This window comes from Ammodytes marinus (genome assembly GCF_949987685.1).
Source record: "Ammodytes marinus genome assembly, chromosome: 9".
Classification (NCBI taxonomy): domain Eukaryota; kingdom Metazoa; phylum Chordata; class Actinopteri; order Uranoscopiformes; family Ammodytidae; genus Ammodytes; species Ammodytes marinus.
Window position 1 is genome coordinate 26,895,942 of NC_137213.1, and position 16,849 is coordinate 26,912,790.

The 16,849-nt window shown below is 40.4% G+C and overlaps 1 protein-coding gene across 1 annotated transcript in view; it reads right to left on the reverse strand.

The window, feature by feature from the left end:
- The window catches only part of atp1a2a (ATPase Na+/K+ transporting subunit alpha 2a), a 53,610-nt gene extending 40,077 nt beyond the window's left edge, over window positions 1–13,533 (reverse strand). Inside the window, exons 1-6 of the mRNA XM_080034279.1 lie at window positions 13,462–13,533; window positions 11,012–11,086; window positions 8,897–8,956; window positions 7,392–7,595; window positions 2,009–2,122; window positions 1,060–1,194 (exon numbers count right to left, since the gene is read on the reverse strand). Coding sequence (XP_079890405.1) covers window positions 1,060–1,194; window positions 2,009–2,122; window positions 7,392–7,595; window positions 8,897–8,956; window positions 11,012–11,086; window positions 13,462–13,473 — 600 coding nt within the window. The 5' untranslated portion in view covers window positions 13,474–13,533. The remainder of the gene's footprint in view (window positions 1–1,059; window positions 1,195–2,008; window positions 2,123–7,391; window positions 7,596–8,896; window positions 8,957–11,011; window positions 11,087–13,461) is intronic.
- Between the last annotated feature and the right edge of the window lie 3,316 nt (window positions 13,534–16,849).

Below are 16,849 nucleotides of genomic sequence, written 5' to 3' on the forward strand. Positions count from 1 at the left end.
AAACTATTCTGTCTTTAGTATGTAGTGTAGGGAAAAGAAAGAGTATGTGATTTGGAACATAGGGTTTGAGTGAGGCTAAGACAGAGATGGAATTCTTATATAATGTAAACAAGCTTACGAAATGAAGAAAACGTTCCTTCAACAACTGTGTTAAAGTTAAAATGGCTACTTTCAGTTCAAGTTGATTCTAGCGTCCTCTGTGGACAAAAGTGGTAGTGTTTTTACGACACCAGTGACAGGGCTTGCTGTCCTAAAGATCTTTGCTAGTGCATGCCTGTGGCACCTGCATTTTTTTAGGAAGTGGGTGAAAGAGAGACTAAAGATAGGCCATGCCGAGGTAATGTATTTATATGTGACTGTGTCAGATTAATAATGGTAATAGGACCATGGTGAAGCAAAGTCAACTTTGATATAGTAGCGTTCATAAACACTGTTCCGGTCTGCCTGCTGTGAATAGTTTCATCTGAGTTGACAGTGATTCAGACCTGTGCAAAAGGCATTTATAATAAGCGTCAGTTTTGATCATCAGAGGAAAAATGTGTTTTATAAACGTAGGAGGTTTAAGCTAAAGTAGGAGAGCGGGCAAATCCTGCTGCCCAAAATATCAACATGCCACAACTATTGTGTTATTAAAACTTTGAATAGGGAGAAAGAAAGAAAGAAAGAAAGAAAGAAAGAAAGAAAGAAAGAAAGAAAGAAAGAAAGAAAGAAAGAAAGAAAGAAAGAAAGAAAGAAAGAAAGAAAGAAAGAAAGAAAGAAAGAAAGAAAGAAAGAAAGAAAGAAAGAAAGAAAGAAAGAAAGAAAACTAATATCTAAATTGAGCTAATGTGATCTCATCACTACCTTGGTGTTCCATAGGGCCTAAGCCCCTCTCCACACACACACACACACACACACACACACACACACACACACACACACACACACACACACACACACACACACACACACACACACACACACACACACACACACACACACACACACACACACACACACACACACACACACACACACACACACACACACACACACACACACACACACAGCCTTCCTTACCTTGCATCCGCTGGCGGAGATGACTCTCAGGTCGGCTGGGCAGCGGTCGCCCCCTTTGACCTCCACCAGATCCCCCTGCACCACCAGCTCTGCATTGATCTGCATCTTCTCCCCCTCACGGATCACCAGGGCTTGCTGGCACCGAGAACAAGGAAGAGAGAGAGGGAGGGAGAGGGAGAGAGAGAGAGAGAGAGGGAGGGAGGGAGAAAGATATTTTTCCCACCATTATTTCCAAAAAATATTGATGTTTTCTATGAATTTCATTCAAAAACAACAAAAAAACATTTATCATTCATTTTAAATTTGATGAATGACTACATTAAGTCATAGGCGCAACAGCACCATCATACCAAGCCTATATACAGGCCATCATACAGCACTCTACTCCACGCCAATACAAATAGAGAGAGAGAGAGAGAGAGAGAGAGAGAGAGAGAGAGAGAGAGAGAGAGAGAGAGAGAGAGTGAGAGAGAGAGTGAGTGAGTGAGTGAGTGAGTTTGGGAACAGAGGATTTAGTCAGAGGAAGAATTGTGAGAAGAGCAATAAAAATGCCACAGGGTGTAGAGGTGTGAGAAAGGGAAGGATGGATTAAAATGAAAGGAAAGAGAGAGAGAGGGAGAGAGAGAGAGAGAGAAGAAAGGCAGGTAAGGGAATAGGAGACACGGATGGATTGAAATCAGCCTAAACAGATTAAAGCATTAAGCATGGGGAGTGCCAGAGGTGGATAGCACGCGGGGAGTTTTTTTTTATGCAAACACAGCCACAAATCCAAAATTGGCACCAACATTTCATTCTGTTCCCTTTGTGCTAGCTTATTAGGTTTTCCCAGTCAAGTGAGTGTGTAAGCCTATAGACTAGAGGGATGGCTTATTGATTTACCAAATGCTCTGAGAAGAACACAACACAACAAAACGTCGATTTCACCATCGTTTTTTTTTTTTTTGTTTACCTGTGGGACCATCTTCGCGAAGGAGTCCATGATTCTGGAGCTCTTTGCCTCTTGGAAGTAGGAGAAACATCCGGTGACGATGACCACCACCGACAGCACCACACCCAGATACAACTGAAACATTAAATTATAGAGATACACAGAGAGAGTTAGGGGGTGCGTTCCAATCAACCCATACTTCCATGCTGTTTAGTATGGTAGGAAAAGATTTAGGATGTTCAAAGACAAGATGTAGAGTGCAGTAGTATGTGGAAAAATACCAGGATGTCCTACTGAACGTGGTCGCAATGTTTAGTTTTCAATTAAATTCTTACAATTCGCCCATGGTTAAAACCAGCATGCTTTTGAGGCGATTCTAAGCCACCAGTAATGCAACGGATACACAAGAAAAATGTGTCATGTCCAAGGAATGATATTAAGAAGAAAAAAACAACGTCCCAATATGTCTACTGCATGAGAATACTTTTTATGGAAAGCTGCTGTATGTAAAATAAAATCAAAATTAAAAAAGGAAGAGTATACAATTTGGAACACAGGGGTTTGCCTTTACGGACCTAGCTTGGTTCAGGAAAGGCATGTTTAAGCGTATGGAGAAAGGGATTTAACAACAGAAAAAAACCTTGAATGCAGAATGTAAGAGAAGGGTTAAGAGCATAGATAGTATATAAGGGTTAAGAGTGAGGAAACCGGCCGAAGCTCTCTGTCTTAGTGGGAGGTTTAAAAAGAGAAGCCATGCTGGAGCGGGAGTCTTTAGGCCTTTGGTCCTTCCATCCTGGACGGTTCATTTAGTGTTAGTCTGAGTGAACATCAGTTTAATTTAGTCAAAAACCAAGAACTGATACTCTGATCTCTGAACCACCACAGGCACACACACTCAATCTGTACACACACACACACACACACACACACACACACTCAATCTGTACACACACACACACACACCAATAACATTTTGTGGACATATTTGTCTACTTATCTACTTTTTAGGTGTCTGGCCTATTATTCCTAATATTTGTGTTCTTTATGTTAAAGGTGTCTTCCTTTGGGGAAGAAACTGGGCAGTTTGTTTGATTTTCCATATTTGAAATAACCTTTAATTGAGCAAAACACTTCTCTACTATGATGCTTTAGTTTGTATCATGGGAAATAGGCCCAAGATTTGTGATTTTCTTGTATAAGACAAAAGCTGTAGTGTATTTAAAACACCATGCGCCGGCTGTGGTAAAGATCTTTGCTAGTGCATGCTGGCTGGTGGTGCTTGCATCTGTTCAAGGAGCGAGTGAAAGAGAGACCCACAGCATGTGACTATGTCAGATTAATAATGGTAATATGACGATGCTGAAACAAAGTACATTTTGATTTAATACTTTACACTGTTCAGGCTTTCACGGTCTGCCTGCCGTAAACTGTTTTGTCTGAGTTGGTGGATATTCTTCTGACCTGAGCAAATGGCATTAATAATAGCTATATAAAAATGTTATTCCTTTTCACCGATGGTCTCGTTTGCTGTTGCAGGTCATTTATGATCATCACAGGAACAATGTGACTGTTTTATTAACACTTTAGAGTTCCACGTAGTCCCTTTAAGAAAACTAGATAGCCTTTTATTGACCAAGAAACTGCTATACTCTGATTCTTTATTTTGCAGCGTGGGAAATTAGGCCTAAGATCTTTAAGTTTCAATTATTTAATGACACATTTAAAAGTGTGTCTGGCAGCACCCATTTTATTTTCGGGCCTATAGGCACGTTACAAGACTCAAGGCTGGATTTAAAGCAAGGAGTATATCCTGCTGTATTTATTTATTATTTTCAGTGTACATATATGTACGTTTCAGCAGTTTAAAAAGCTGTTACAAGGTTTTAGCTCTTGACTGATGCAAAAACAAGACAGTGTTGGCACTTCGGATGAAAGCATGTGCCAGCTATACTGTAAACTCCATGTACCTGTACCGTGTATAGTCCTGGAAAAAATAAATAAATAAAATCCTACACCCTGAAAAAGATTTCCGGAAGGCGCTGGTTTCATTTTGACAGCGACATCAGAATGTTTTGCTCCTTTTTCATGCTTCAACGCCCTTTTTTTTTTCTTACTGTAGAAGAATTAATTTTTTTTCAAACCTGGAAATACATCTGTATCCTGAAGTTGAAAAAAAAAAGTTTATATATAGCTTGTCAGCGTAGGCAACATTTTGTTCACTGTGTTTGTAGCTCCTGCTTTTTGTCTACTGCACACACATTTTTTTTTTTGCAGATACAAGCTCTTTTTCCCTCCCTCTCGCTCGGGGGGGAGATATTCCATTCATTCTTGTCCACACACACACACACACACACACACAAGCTCTGCACAAAATCCAATAGTGGCAACATCTGTCCTAACAGGTGACACATTTGAAAATCTACTATAAAAGCTTTACACCATTTTATGAATGGATGCTTTTTTTTTTTGCCAGATTGCAAACATGAATTTTAAAACACGCCAGTAAATTGAGTAAGTGCCCCCAGTCCTTTTTTTAAGAAGCCTGGGGAGATGCTATAAGACATTTTTCTCTAAAACAATATATAGTGCAGACTCTTCAGCTCAATAAATAAATCAAACTAATGAAAATGAACTTTATATTCCCGACAACAGCGATGTGTTAAAGTTATGTTAGGCTGGATTTCCATCTTAAATAAACGGCTCGTGCATTATGCAAAAGGCTAAAAGTGCCAGAGAGCTAGAGGCAGTCGGGGGCTTTGAAGTCAAGTCACCAGAGCATCCAGCTATACTCAGTACTCAATGTAGAGATTATATTGTGGTGAGATTAAATTTAGCTTGTGTGTGTGTGTGTGTGTGTGTGTGTGTGTGTCTCTATCTACTCTATGCTACTGTACATTACGCAAGCGTTTTTTAATGTGGTGTGGGGTTATGGAGTGCGCTGAGTGATGATTGCATAACGACTGGGAGCTATAAAGTGCAGTATGGACGGCTGCTCGGCTCCAATGGAAACAGCAGTTGGTGTTATTCCAGGAACGATGCCAGTGTCAGCGGTTGGTTTTGACGTCACACACTGTCTGACGTAGCAGAGTGTGTGTGTGTGTGTGTGTGTGTGTGTGTGTGTGTGTGTGTGTGTGTGTGTGTGTGTGTGTGTGTGTGTGTGTGTGTGTGGGTGGGTGTTTGGGGAGGGGTGGTACTTCAGTGCCTGTGTGTATTTGTAATGCTACAGTTTTTTTCTGGGGACCACATTCTGGTGGGCTATAAATATATTGCAAATGCTTGTCATTCTTCTCTTTCTATTTTAATCCCCTCAAATTTCCATCCGTGTTTTCTCCCCTCATCTACAGTATTTCCTTTAGTGAATGCTAGCGATGTGTTGGGTCACGTGACCTATAGTCCTGATTAGGGTTGCTGGACGGGTCCCGGGATTTCGGGATTCCCGTGAAATGAGTCAGTCCGGGAGTACCGGAAATTGGCCGCGGGACCCGTCCTCCCGTTTTTTTTTTTTTTTTCGTTTTTTTTGAGGGGGGATATATTTTTAAATATTATTTAGACAGGCAGGCATACGAAATACCAGCGCCTCTACAATAGTGAAAGTGCTGTGTCCGAGGAAGAGTCTGATGATACCCAAGAATATGCGTATCAGCCAGAGCCAAGCGAGCAGACGATGACCCAGAGCCTTACTGCACATCTGCAGCAGGCAGTCATTAGCCTCGTTAGAGATGTCGCCGTCTTGCTCAGACCTGCGCAATTATGACGCTCGGCTTGCTGAGCGCACAGCATTTTTGTTGTGCGCTCAGCAAGACGGGCTTCATAGTTGCGCAGGTCTGAGCAAGACGGCTCCAAGTCGAACGAGGCTAATGACTGCATGCAATGTCCCGAGCCAGACCAGAAGTATGGGAATGACCTCCACAAAATAATTTCAAAAGAGTTTGCGCTCTTCGAGGCAACCAAAGAGCGACCCAAACACCTGCAGCAGCTCTACTCTGCACTTTCCACCATACAGCCGACGTCCGTGGAAGAAAGAGCGTTCTCGGTGTGCGGTCAGTTCGTGACAAAGCTCAGAAACAGGCTGAGCATGTTTCTTGAAGTCACACTTCATGAAAATAAAAGAAAGGAAAGCTGGAAAGTAGTCTTGATTAGCGTGTCAGTTTGAATAGGCTGTTAGTTCTGTCATGTCTTATTTCACACGTTAAGAGCAATCGGTAGTGCATTTTTTGTTATTTGCCTATCCTTTGGAAAATATTCAATTTAAACTGATTTCGTTCATAGAAATAAAAATAGATTGTTTGAAATACATTTGTTCGACAAACACCGTTTTTTGGCCATGTTTTGATATTGAACCTCTGTGAAACATTTTTCGTATTTTCTTCATAAAAACACCGTTTTCAATAGGCATCTTCTGGAAAATATTTTGCCTAATTTGAATGGCTTTTCTTCACGTTATTTAAGTAGAAATAAAACGTGATGTAATATAGCGGTGTTCTGCTGCATTTATTTATCTATTGGCATTGATTTAGTCCCATTAAAGTAGTATTAAAGGGCAATAATGGTTTCAACGGGAAATCCCGGGAAATCCCGTGAGGAGCTCTGAAATCCCGGGATTTGAAAAGGGGCCATTTCGGGAAATTTCAGCAACCCTAGTCCTGATGCCATTTTGGCCAGGGCTATTGGAAAGTACATTTAGATCTAATGGAAACATCCTGATTGAGCAATAGTCATATTAGAACTTTTGAAAAGAGGTAGGAAAAATCCTTAAAGGGACAGTGTGTAATACAGGTGTATTAGGGCGCCATCTAGTGGTGAAAGTTTGAAACAAATTCATTCATTTCTTGATTTTCCGTAAAAATTATATAGTTGTCTTATTGACAGACGGTATGATGGTATTGAGTTTTCATTTGACAAAATTCTGTTATCAAAATCCAAATGAATTATTTAACAGAACTGAATAATATACTTATAAACAAATGAGCCCTTTAAGATTGTGTTTTACAGGCTTGCGTTATAAAGCCTATAATTTATTAAGAGGCGAGCTGGGCATAAACTCTCCCCAACGTATTAAATATGTATATTTCCTCTGCCTGTGTATGTTCCTTTAAATGTAAACCAGCATCCTGCAAAACACTGATGAATACACAAGTTTAAATTCTATGCATTTGCGTTTGCCAAAGCCCCTGTGTGTAGGCCCATGTCTTTATTTGTGTGTACTGGGCCTGGCGTGATATCCGAAGCTGCCACTTTGCACACATGCATCTCTCTGTGTGTGTGTGTGTGTGTGTGTGTGTGTGTGTGTGTGTGTGTGTGTGTGTGTGTGTGTGCCTGTGTGTGATTAATATGGAAGGTCGGTCGCTCGTATACACACACACACACGTGCGGCCATGTTTTACAAGCAGTTTTTTTCTCTCACGTTGTCGTTGGGCGCCTCGTCCTCTGTGGCCACCTGGATGCTGTAGGCGAAGAAACAGAGGATGGCTCCGATCCACAGCAGGATGGAGAAGCCTCCGAACAGCTGGCGGCAGAACTTGACCCATTCCGGGGTGGTGGGGGGAGGGGTCAGGGCGTTGGGACCGTCCCGAGCAAGGTACTCCAAAGCCTGGGCATTGGTCAGGCCCTAAAGGGGGGTAGGTGGGGGTGGGGGAGGCAATTTTTTTTTTTAGGAATGGATGTACTTCTTATTGGACTGGTCTTATTATTACAACATACCGGCCTCATTTTTCAGCAAGGCTTTAAAGGTGGAGTCGGCAATTCTGGATTAAGCTTGTTGACAAAATCACTTTCTGTCAAAATGAATGGATTTTTTATCAGAGCAAGTACAAGTAGGCACTGGGGCAACATTTTAAAAGACAGTGGTATTTATACATACTATACTTTATATGCTGCCCATACACTGTGGACAGGAAGCCGATAGTGAGGAGATATTCATTGGTTTTGATACAAAAAGTGATTTTGAAAACAAGCCTTCTCCAGAAAAACTGTGGGCCCTGCTGCTGTAAACAAATGCAGTGAAACAGTAACATTACGGTAGCTTCCTAACTTCAAACAGTGTTCCAGGGTGAGGAAAGTGTGTTCATTCAGTAATGAGAATATACCGTAGAAAATGTTCACTTGACATGCCAAAAGTTACACAGTGCACCTTTAAAAACTAATTTTACTGCTACAGTTGCAGTAAGTCAAGTATCCCTGCCTGGCCTATTTAACTCCACAACTAATAAAATGGTTGACTCTCCTCATCTAATATAATATATAATAAAACTGTGTGGATGTCACTTTATTATACATTTTTTCGTGATTTTATGCCTAGCAGTGTCAGGGTCTAACTAACCGAAAACCCATCTGAATACTTGAAATAGTATAATTTAATAATAATGGAAAAAAAATACTCTATTTCAAGCTTAGGAGATTTTTGACATTTTTACAACCTGTGATATTTTTTGGAGAACCTGGAGCACTTTCTTTCTTTTTTCAAATACAGATCTTAAAAAGATAAAAATCTGTTTCGCTAAACCTGCAAAGCAAATGTGGTTACAGCTGAAAGACTTTTGCCAATTGGATTGTTGGTATTGTTGTATCAAAGTGTGTGTGTGTGTGTGTGTGTGTGTGTGTGTGTGTGTGTGTGTGTGTGTGTGTGTGTGTGTGTGTGTGTGTGTGTGTGTGTGTGTGTGTGTGTGTGTGTGTGTGTGTGTGTGTGTGTGTGTGTGGTGTGTGTGTGTGTGTGTGTGTGTGTGTGTGTGTGCGTGAGTGTGCGTGTGTGTATATATGTGTGTGTGTGTGTATGCATGTGTGTGTATATATGTGTGTGTGTATGCATGTGTGTGTCTCTGTGTGTGTGTGTGTGAGTGTGTGTGTGTGTATATATGTGTGTGTGTATGCATGTGTGTGTCTGTGTGTGTGTGTGTGTGTGTGTGTTGTTACGTTTGCGAGGTCGAGGTTGTAGCGTTTTCCCAAATCCTCCAAAGATATTTTGTGTTCATCCTGCAGAGAAAAAGTTGCTTTTTAATATTTGTGCTTCAGTGAAACAATAGAAAGTACATTTTAAAGGAATACTTCACCCATACGGAACCAGCGTTCTATCATTATAAAATCGCTATTATAATATAATGAACAAGGTTTTTCTTCAGTCAGTCTTCCCCTGGCCCAGCTGTTCTGTTAATCCTAAACCTACATTTTCCCATGTGTGATGTCATACATGGGAAAATGTAGGGTTAGGCAGTGAGACCATAAAACACAATATTTCTGCCTTTTCTCAGGCTAGAATGAACCGATTTCTAAAATGTCTTTAATTGGTCTGTAAACATATCTTAACCGGGAATTTCTCTTCATATTGTTCATATTATTGTTCACGCATTCAACATTCTACTGTGCGAGGTGAAGCTGTGTGTCTGTAGCTGTGTGGGGAAGTTTTAATAACTGACCATGGCTGGTGGTCAAATGGGTCACGAGGGGCGTAACACTGGTGCAATGCACTCCTCCATCTCACTTAAAAAAACGACTTCCTTCTCTCTTATCCGACATGGATTTAAGGGCTTTAGATTTATGATTTGTTCCTTATGAGGGATGAGAGAGGGTCATAGAGTGATGCCCACTCCCACTTCATATCCGCTGTGAAGTCGGGCTGAACCTGAGGTGAGACAACTGTCTGTTCTGTAGGAGTGAAGAGTGTAGGTGTGCTTTATAGATAAACAACAAACCATCACTTATTAAACAGCTTAAAAAAAGAAAATAAATAATAATTCAATTCAGTTTATTTAAGAAGGGGACAGTGAAAATGAATATAACAGATGATTACACATAGGTTAAAAATGGCAGAATTAGCCAAAATGCTTCTTTTTGTATCTGTAATCCCTTAGCCTCAACGATAAAAAAAAAAAAAAAAAGCTTTGTAAAATATAAATACACAAACATGTTGTGCTCCTGGGTTGGTTTTGTTGTTTAGTGTGCATTGTGAACTCTATTGCAACACTGAGATATTGAGAGATATTTCCACCATAGCTACAATGGAGTAGGCTATGATACTGTAGCAGAATAAGTAAATAATTAATAAAAACCTTCAGCCCCATAGCTGTCAAAACAGTGTCAGTCCCCACAATAATAAAAAGAGCTTAAACAGAATGAAATCCAACCAACAGTTATAGCCTCCGAGGACCCGCAATCAAACGTAGCTCCAAGTGATTTGGCCACAATCAACATCACGCCCCACTGTTCACAAAACAGTTCTGCTAGTTAGGCTTTTATTTATATGCCACTGCACACTTGATATTGATCGTGCCATTGTCTGCTGCTGGTTGTTTATATGATTTTATGGGGGGACATTTACTTTTTTTTTTTTTAAATCACTAACTGAGGAAGACACACACAAACAAACAAACACACACACACACACACACACACACACACACACACACACACACACACACACACACACACACACACAGACACAAGGCCGCCTTGACTGCATCCAAGGCATTACTGTACTTTTTTTTAATCAGTTACGGGCTAGCTTCATAATTGACAAGAGCTGCTTTATCAGACATAGTGTGAAAAACGGGGGGGGGAATAAACTTAACCCAGTTTTCATGGGCATGGGTATCGCTTGGCTGCACTTTGACAGCGCCTCAAAGAGCTACGGCTTCTGCGCTAGACCAAGAAAAAAAAAACTTCTGCACTGCACACTGCACACTGCACACTACACACTACACTGCTGGTGGCCCACAAATTATTCAGTATCTTTTCCGAGCACAAAAGAAAGTGCGGCCAGAGGGTGGGTAAAACAGATAGGAGGAGGAAAAGGACTGGGCTAAGAAGAAATTCATCTGCAATTGACTACACTAAGCAGGGCTCGATTGCCACTTTATTTACGGGCCACTGTTTTCATTTATAGCCCTGTTAAATAACCACCGCTGTCTTAAGGGAGTAAAAGGGGGGGTGGGGGGTCGTTTGGGGGAGATGGTATCAATCACTGTAGTGAGTGAGTGTGTGTGGGTTGGAGGAGCAGAGAGCGACATATTGTTTTTTTTTTGTTCGTCTTACCAAGGCCACCTCTTTCTTCAACTCATCCAAGTTCCTCTCCTTCTTTTTCTTCTTCCCCCCATTCTCGGATCCACACTGGAAAGAGGAAAAGGGAGGTTTAACATTCATTCATTCATATTTATACTCCAGAGATCATTAAGGGGGTGACACTCATTTGCAATGATGTCGAATCAAACAAAACAATGCAAAGGAAAAACAAATACACAAACACAATGTACAATACATACAATACAATACATACATCAAATACATTAAATACACAACAAGCCAATAGAAAATAGACTAAACCATTGAAACATCTGGATATTGAATGGCTGCAATGAGAATTACGTGGCTAAATGTATATAAGTAATATGGTTATTTTCAATGAAGCCTACAATATAGCTTATTTAAAATGGTCGCAAGTAAAGTTTGTCAGATTTAAGATAACATGTCTACATTTGTGAAGGTATTTATTTTAACTTGTTGCTGGAAATTGTTAAAGGACTCAGGGGCAATGAAGCTAAAAGCTGTAAGACCAGACTTGTGGACTAACATGCAGAACTGTACAGAACGTTACTCAAAATGCAAGTATTTTGGGCCTTTTCTAGCGTGTTCGCCCTTGTCAGCCGCGATAAAGAACATACTTATTTGGTCAAAACTATTCGCTATGTAAAAAATAGCCTAGTTTATGTGGTGGAACCAGTTTTACTAAGGCCAGGCTAGGTTTGAATGTATGAAGGAATCAACTCCAGCTCATAGTAGCAGATGTCCAACATATGAAATTCAAAAGGATACTTCTTAAAAATAAATGTCTTGAAAGCAAAAAAAAGTAGCTATGTTATTGTGCCACGCCATTTGCATTCGTAACCACGTCTTAGAACATCAGTGTGGCTACAATAGACTGTGTGTGTGTGTACGCTGGTTCATTTTTAATCTACTGGCACTATTGGCGAACCATTCACGAAATATGGAGGCGTAAAAAAAATATTTTTTCTCTAAGTTCCTCATTTGTGCAAGCAAGCAAGCGAGAGAAAGAGACGTTGTGGGTGTGTGGGTGTGGGTGTGTGTGTGTGTGTGTGTGTGTGTGTCATGAACAGTTGGAAGAATGGGGCATCATGGAAATCATCTGCTGCTGTCAGTCTCCTTTTAGCAGCACGTGTGCATGTCGGTGAAGGAGGCATTCACAAGCACACACACACACACACACACACATTCACACACACACACACACACACACACACACACACACACACACACTGAATGTGGGGGGGTGTGTATGAGCAAGTGACACAGTGAAAAAGTAATCAAAAAGAGCCAAAGAGCGCGAGCACAGAGCCGGTGGAGTGCCTGAAATGTGTCTGGCATAGCAATTTCCCCCCACTGTGTGCGCGGAAGATTAGCAGCCTGTCCTCCCCATAAAGCTAAATGGAACCGGCCTGATGGAGAGAATAAAAACAAAATTACGTAATTATCCGAGTAAACAGCAAGAGCGGGAGGAACAAAAGTTATTGAGGAGAAAAGCAATCATCTTGAGATGTTGCCAAAAAAAAAAAAATCTCAGCCCGGAGATAGCAACAAGCCTAGCAGATGCGTTTGGAAAGCTAAGTATTTTTCCATGATGCATGTCGACGCCATATGCTGCTGCTACTACTGTACATGAGCTACAGTAGGAACGCAGAATGGCTCAACACTTGTTCACACACACAATGATGCATTCAGTTGAGTGTAACAAAACAAGCATGCAGTGCGGTGGAAAGTTTCTAAGTACATTTACGCAGGAACTGTACTTAAGTAGGAATTTGAGGTACTTGTGGTACTTGTACTTGACTTGAGTAGTCTCTCTTCATGCTATTTTATACTTTTCCTCCACTACACTTCAGAGGGAAATGTGTACTTTTAATTACTTCCACAGTAATTACTTGATCAAATTAGTAACAGCTGAAACAGTATTTGATTGATTGGTCAATTGATAGAAAATTAATTGGCCATTGACTCTTTTGAAAATGGATGAACTAATTTCATATGTAAATGTGAACACACACTTTCATGGTTCATGCCATATATAAAGAAAATAATGATTACGGTAGTACAACATATTATAATATATAATAGTTACATTTACTGCTTTGAGTACCTTGACTTTTAATACTTTAAGTTACTTTTACTTAGGTTAATGTCCCTTATACCATAGCATTTTTACAAGCACTTATACTTAAAGTCAAAAGTCAAATTTATGAACATCGCAAATTTAAAAACAACATAAGTTGACCAAAGTGCTGTACAACATTCAATACTAAACATCATATAAGATACATGAAAAAAAAAGTAGGAGTGTCAAAGTCTCAACTTGTTTTGAAGGCCAAAGCAAAAAAAAAGAGTCTTCAGCAACTTTCGAAACTTAGAAACTTAGAAACATGGAGATAAGGACAAACAACGTGTGAAAGTTTTAAAACATGAGGAGAACTTACCCCTTTGCCCATGCTTGAGTCCGGCAGGTTACAAAGTGAAGCACAGCGGTCAGGGGCCCCACCACAGCTGAAGCTCCCGCCCCCCCGAGAAGGGAAGACACTGGGGGAGGGGGGGGGGGGGGCTATTGACCCCCCCACCACCAGTTCACACTACACTCTCTCTGGGTAACCTGAGCCATACAAGACCCCCACCACCAAACATTCACTCACACGAGAAAGGGGGGTTTCTGTGTGTGTGTGTGTGTGTGTGTGTGTGTGTGTGTGTGTGTGTGTGTGTGTGTGTGTGTACCTGCACCTGCTCAATATGTTTCCAACCCCCTGTAACAACACACAAACACACACACACACAGGCAAACATCAGAGAACAACAGCCCATCAATCACAGCCTGTCAACGCAAGAAACTGAAACCGTGCGGTCGACATAACAGGCAGTATATTTTATAACAAACGTGATAATCAGGGACAAATACAATATCGCCCCGGGAGATTTATAATGAAGAGGAAACAGATTGTTCAGCTGTTTGGATTCTGAGCTCATAGACCGAATTGCAATTAATAATAATAATTCCACGATCCTTAAAAGACAAACTGGGTAACGTTACTTTAATTGAACTTTTTTTTCTTTTTAATTAAGAAGTTTTTTGGCATTTTTATGTTTTATTGACAGTGTAGAGACAGAGTTGAAATGGGGCAGAGAGGGGAGTGACATGCAGAGAACGACCGCGGGCTGGAATCGAACCTGGGTCCGCTGCTGGCTGAGGCCCATGGGGAGGACGCCCCACCAACTGAGCCAAGAGCGCCCCAATTTAACTTTTTTTGCATGAATTATTAATTAATTAATGATTATGGTGATGTACTGTACATGAATGCCTGCTCTACTTCACTGCATATGTTTGATGCTACAAATGATTGTGCTTTAAGATTCATTACCGGCTGTAAATCACTCACCCATCATTGCACCCTGTATTCTAAAGTAGGCTGGCTGTCCTTGTCAGCTCGCAGGCTTCTTCACTGTTACACCTTCATTTACAAAGCAATTACTGGACTACTCCCCTCATATCTCTGCACATACCACACTTTTAAATCAAAAACCCTAACCCTAACCCTATCATACAGTTTACGCTCTCTGGACTTTCTTTCCACCTCTGTCCCCAGAACTCGTACTGAGTTTGGGAAGAGGGCTTTCATGTACTCTGCTCCCTCCGCCTGGAACACTTTACAAAAAACACTCAAATTACAAGAGCTCATCACTATGAATGATTTTAAAACTCGGCTCACATGTTTTTTAATGACGAATTTTGGAGTGTGTCAATGTTTCACTGAGTAGCACTTTATCATTGTCTGAAAACTGTTCTTCTTTTTCACCCACTGAAATGTATGTATTTGTCTCTGTTTTCTCATGTCTGTACTTTCTCCTTATGTTATCATGTCTGTGCTTTCGTCTCTGTTTTCTCATGTCTGTGCTTTCTTCTTGTCTTGTATTTTATTCATTCTAGTTGCTGCCATTTTGGCCAGGCCTTGCTCGGAAAAGAGGTCATTTGACCTCAAGCAATATTGCCTGGTTAAATAAAGGTTAAAAAAAATTAAAAAATAAATTAAAAAAAGAATTCAAAGATACCTGCAAGCCTGTACAATACTGCAATTAAAAGTGACTATGAGGAACTTTCTGTTTTTTGTTGATTCTAGGCCTGCAAGAACACTGTTACAGTAGTCAAGTCTACTAAAGATAAATGCATGGACAAGTTTTTCTAAATCTTGCTGAGACATAAGCCCTTTAATTCTTGATATGTTTTTAAGGTGGTAATAAGCTGACTTATTAATTGATTTAATGTGTTTTTTGAAATTCAAGCCTGAGTCTATGACAACACCAAGATTTCTGGCTTGGTGTGTGGTTTCTAGCATGACAGATTTAAGCTCTGCACTGACTTTAAATTGTTCATCTTTGGCACCAAAGACAATTACTTCAGTTTTGTCGTTGTTTAATTGAAGAAAATGTTGGCACATCCAATCATTGATTTGTTCAATCCACTTACTTAGTGTTTGAATTGGACTATAGTCACCTGGTGATGTGGTTATGTAAATGTGTGTGTCGTCTGCATAATTATGGTAGCATAATTTGTTCTTATTCATAATCTGAGCCAGTGGGAGCATGTAGATGTTAAACAGAAGAGGCCCAAGAATGGAACCTTGGGGAACCCCGCATTCAATATTTGTTCGCTCGGATGTGAAATTGCCTATTGACACATAGTATTCTCTGTCCTTTAAGTAGGATTCAAACCAGCTTAGCACAGTTCCAGAAAGTCCAACCCAGTTTGCAAGGCGATCTAGTAATATGCTGTGTTGAAAGCAGCACTAAGATCAATTAAAACTAAGATAGAACTTTTGCCATTGTCTGTGTTTAAGTGGATGTCATTGAGGACTTTAACCAGAGCGGTCTCAGTGCTGTGGTGTTGTCGAAAACCTGACTGGAAGACGTCAAAGCAGTTGTTCACTGCTAAGTAGTTATTCAGCTGTTGATAAACAACTTTTTCAATGATTTTGCTTAGAAATGGAAGGTTTGATATGGGCCTATAATTGTTCATGAGTGATGTATCTAAATTGTTCTTTTTTAGGAGTGGCTTAATGACTGCTGTTTTCAGGGCCTGTGGGAATACACCGGTGCGAAGGGACATGTTTACAATTTGTAGAACATCTGAGGCCATACAGCTAAAAACGGTTTTAAAGAAGCCTGTGGGCAGAATGTCAAGGCAACAGGAAGAGGAGTTCAGGTGTTGTATAATGTCCTCCAGGTTTTTGTGGTTGATTAGATAACATTCTGTAATTTTATTTGAATTGATTTTAATTGGGCACATGGAAAACACATATGTTGAACTTGGTATTGATGCGGTGACCGCTTGTCTAATTTTGTGAATTTTGTCTGTGAAAAAGGAGGCAAATTCATTGCAGGCTCTCGTGGAAAGATGTTCAGATGCTACTGGCACAGGAGGGTTTGTTAATCTGTCGACAGTAGCAAATAGGGCACGTGCATTGTTGTTGTTTTTGGTGATGATGTCAGAAAAGAAAGACTGCCTTGCACTTTTCATCTCTGAGTTAAAAGTGCAAAGTTTCTCTTTGAAGATGTCATAATGAACCTGGAGATTTGTTTTTCGCCACCTGCGTTCTGCTTTACGGTACTCTCTTTTTTCTAGTCTGACCTGCGGGGCATTTCTCCAGGGAGATATTTTCTTACTAGAGACAACCTTCATCTTAGTGGGTGCAATAGCATCTATAACGCTTGTAATTTTGGCGTTAAAGTTGTCTAAAAGCTCATTAACTGAGTTACAGGGGGAGAGGGTATTGAAGAAAAGGCTTGAATAAATGTTTCACTGGTATTTTCTGTAATATACCG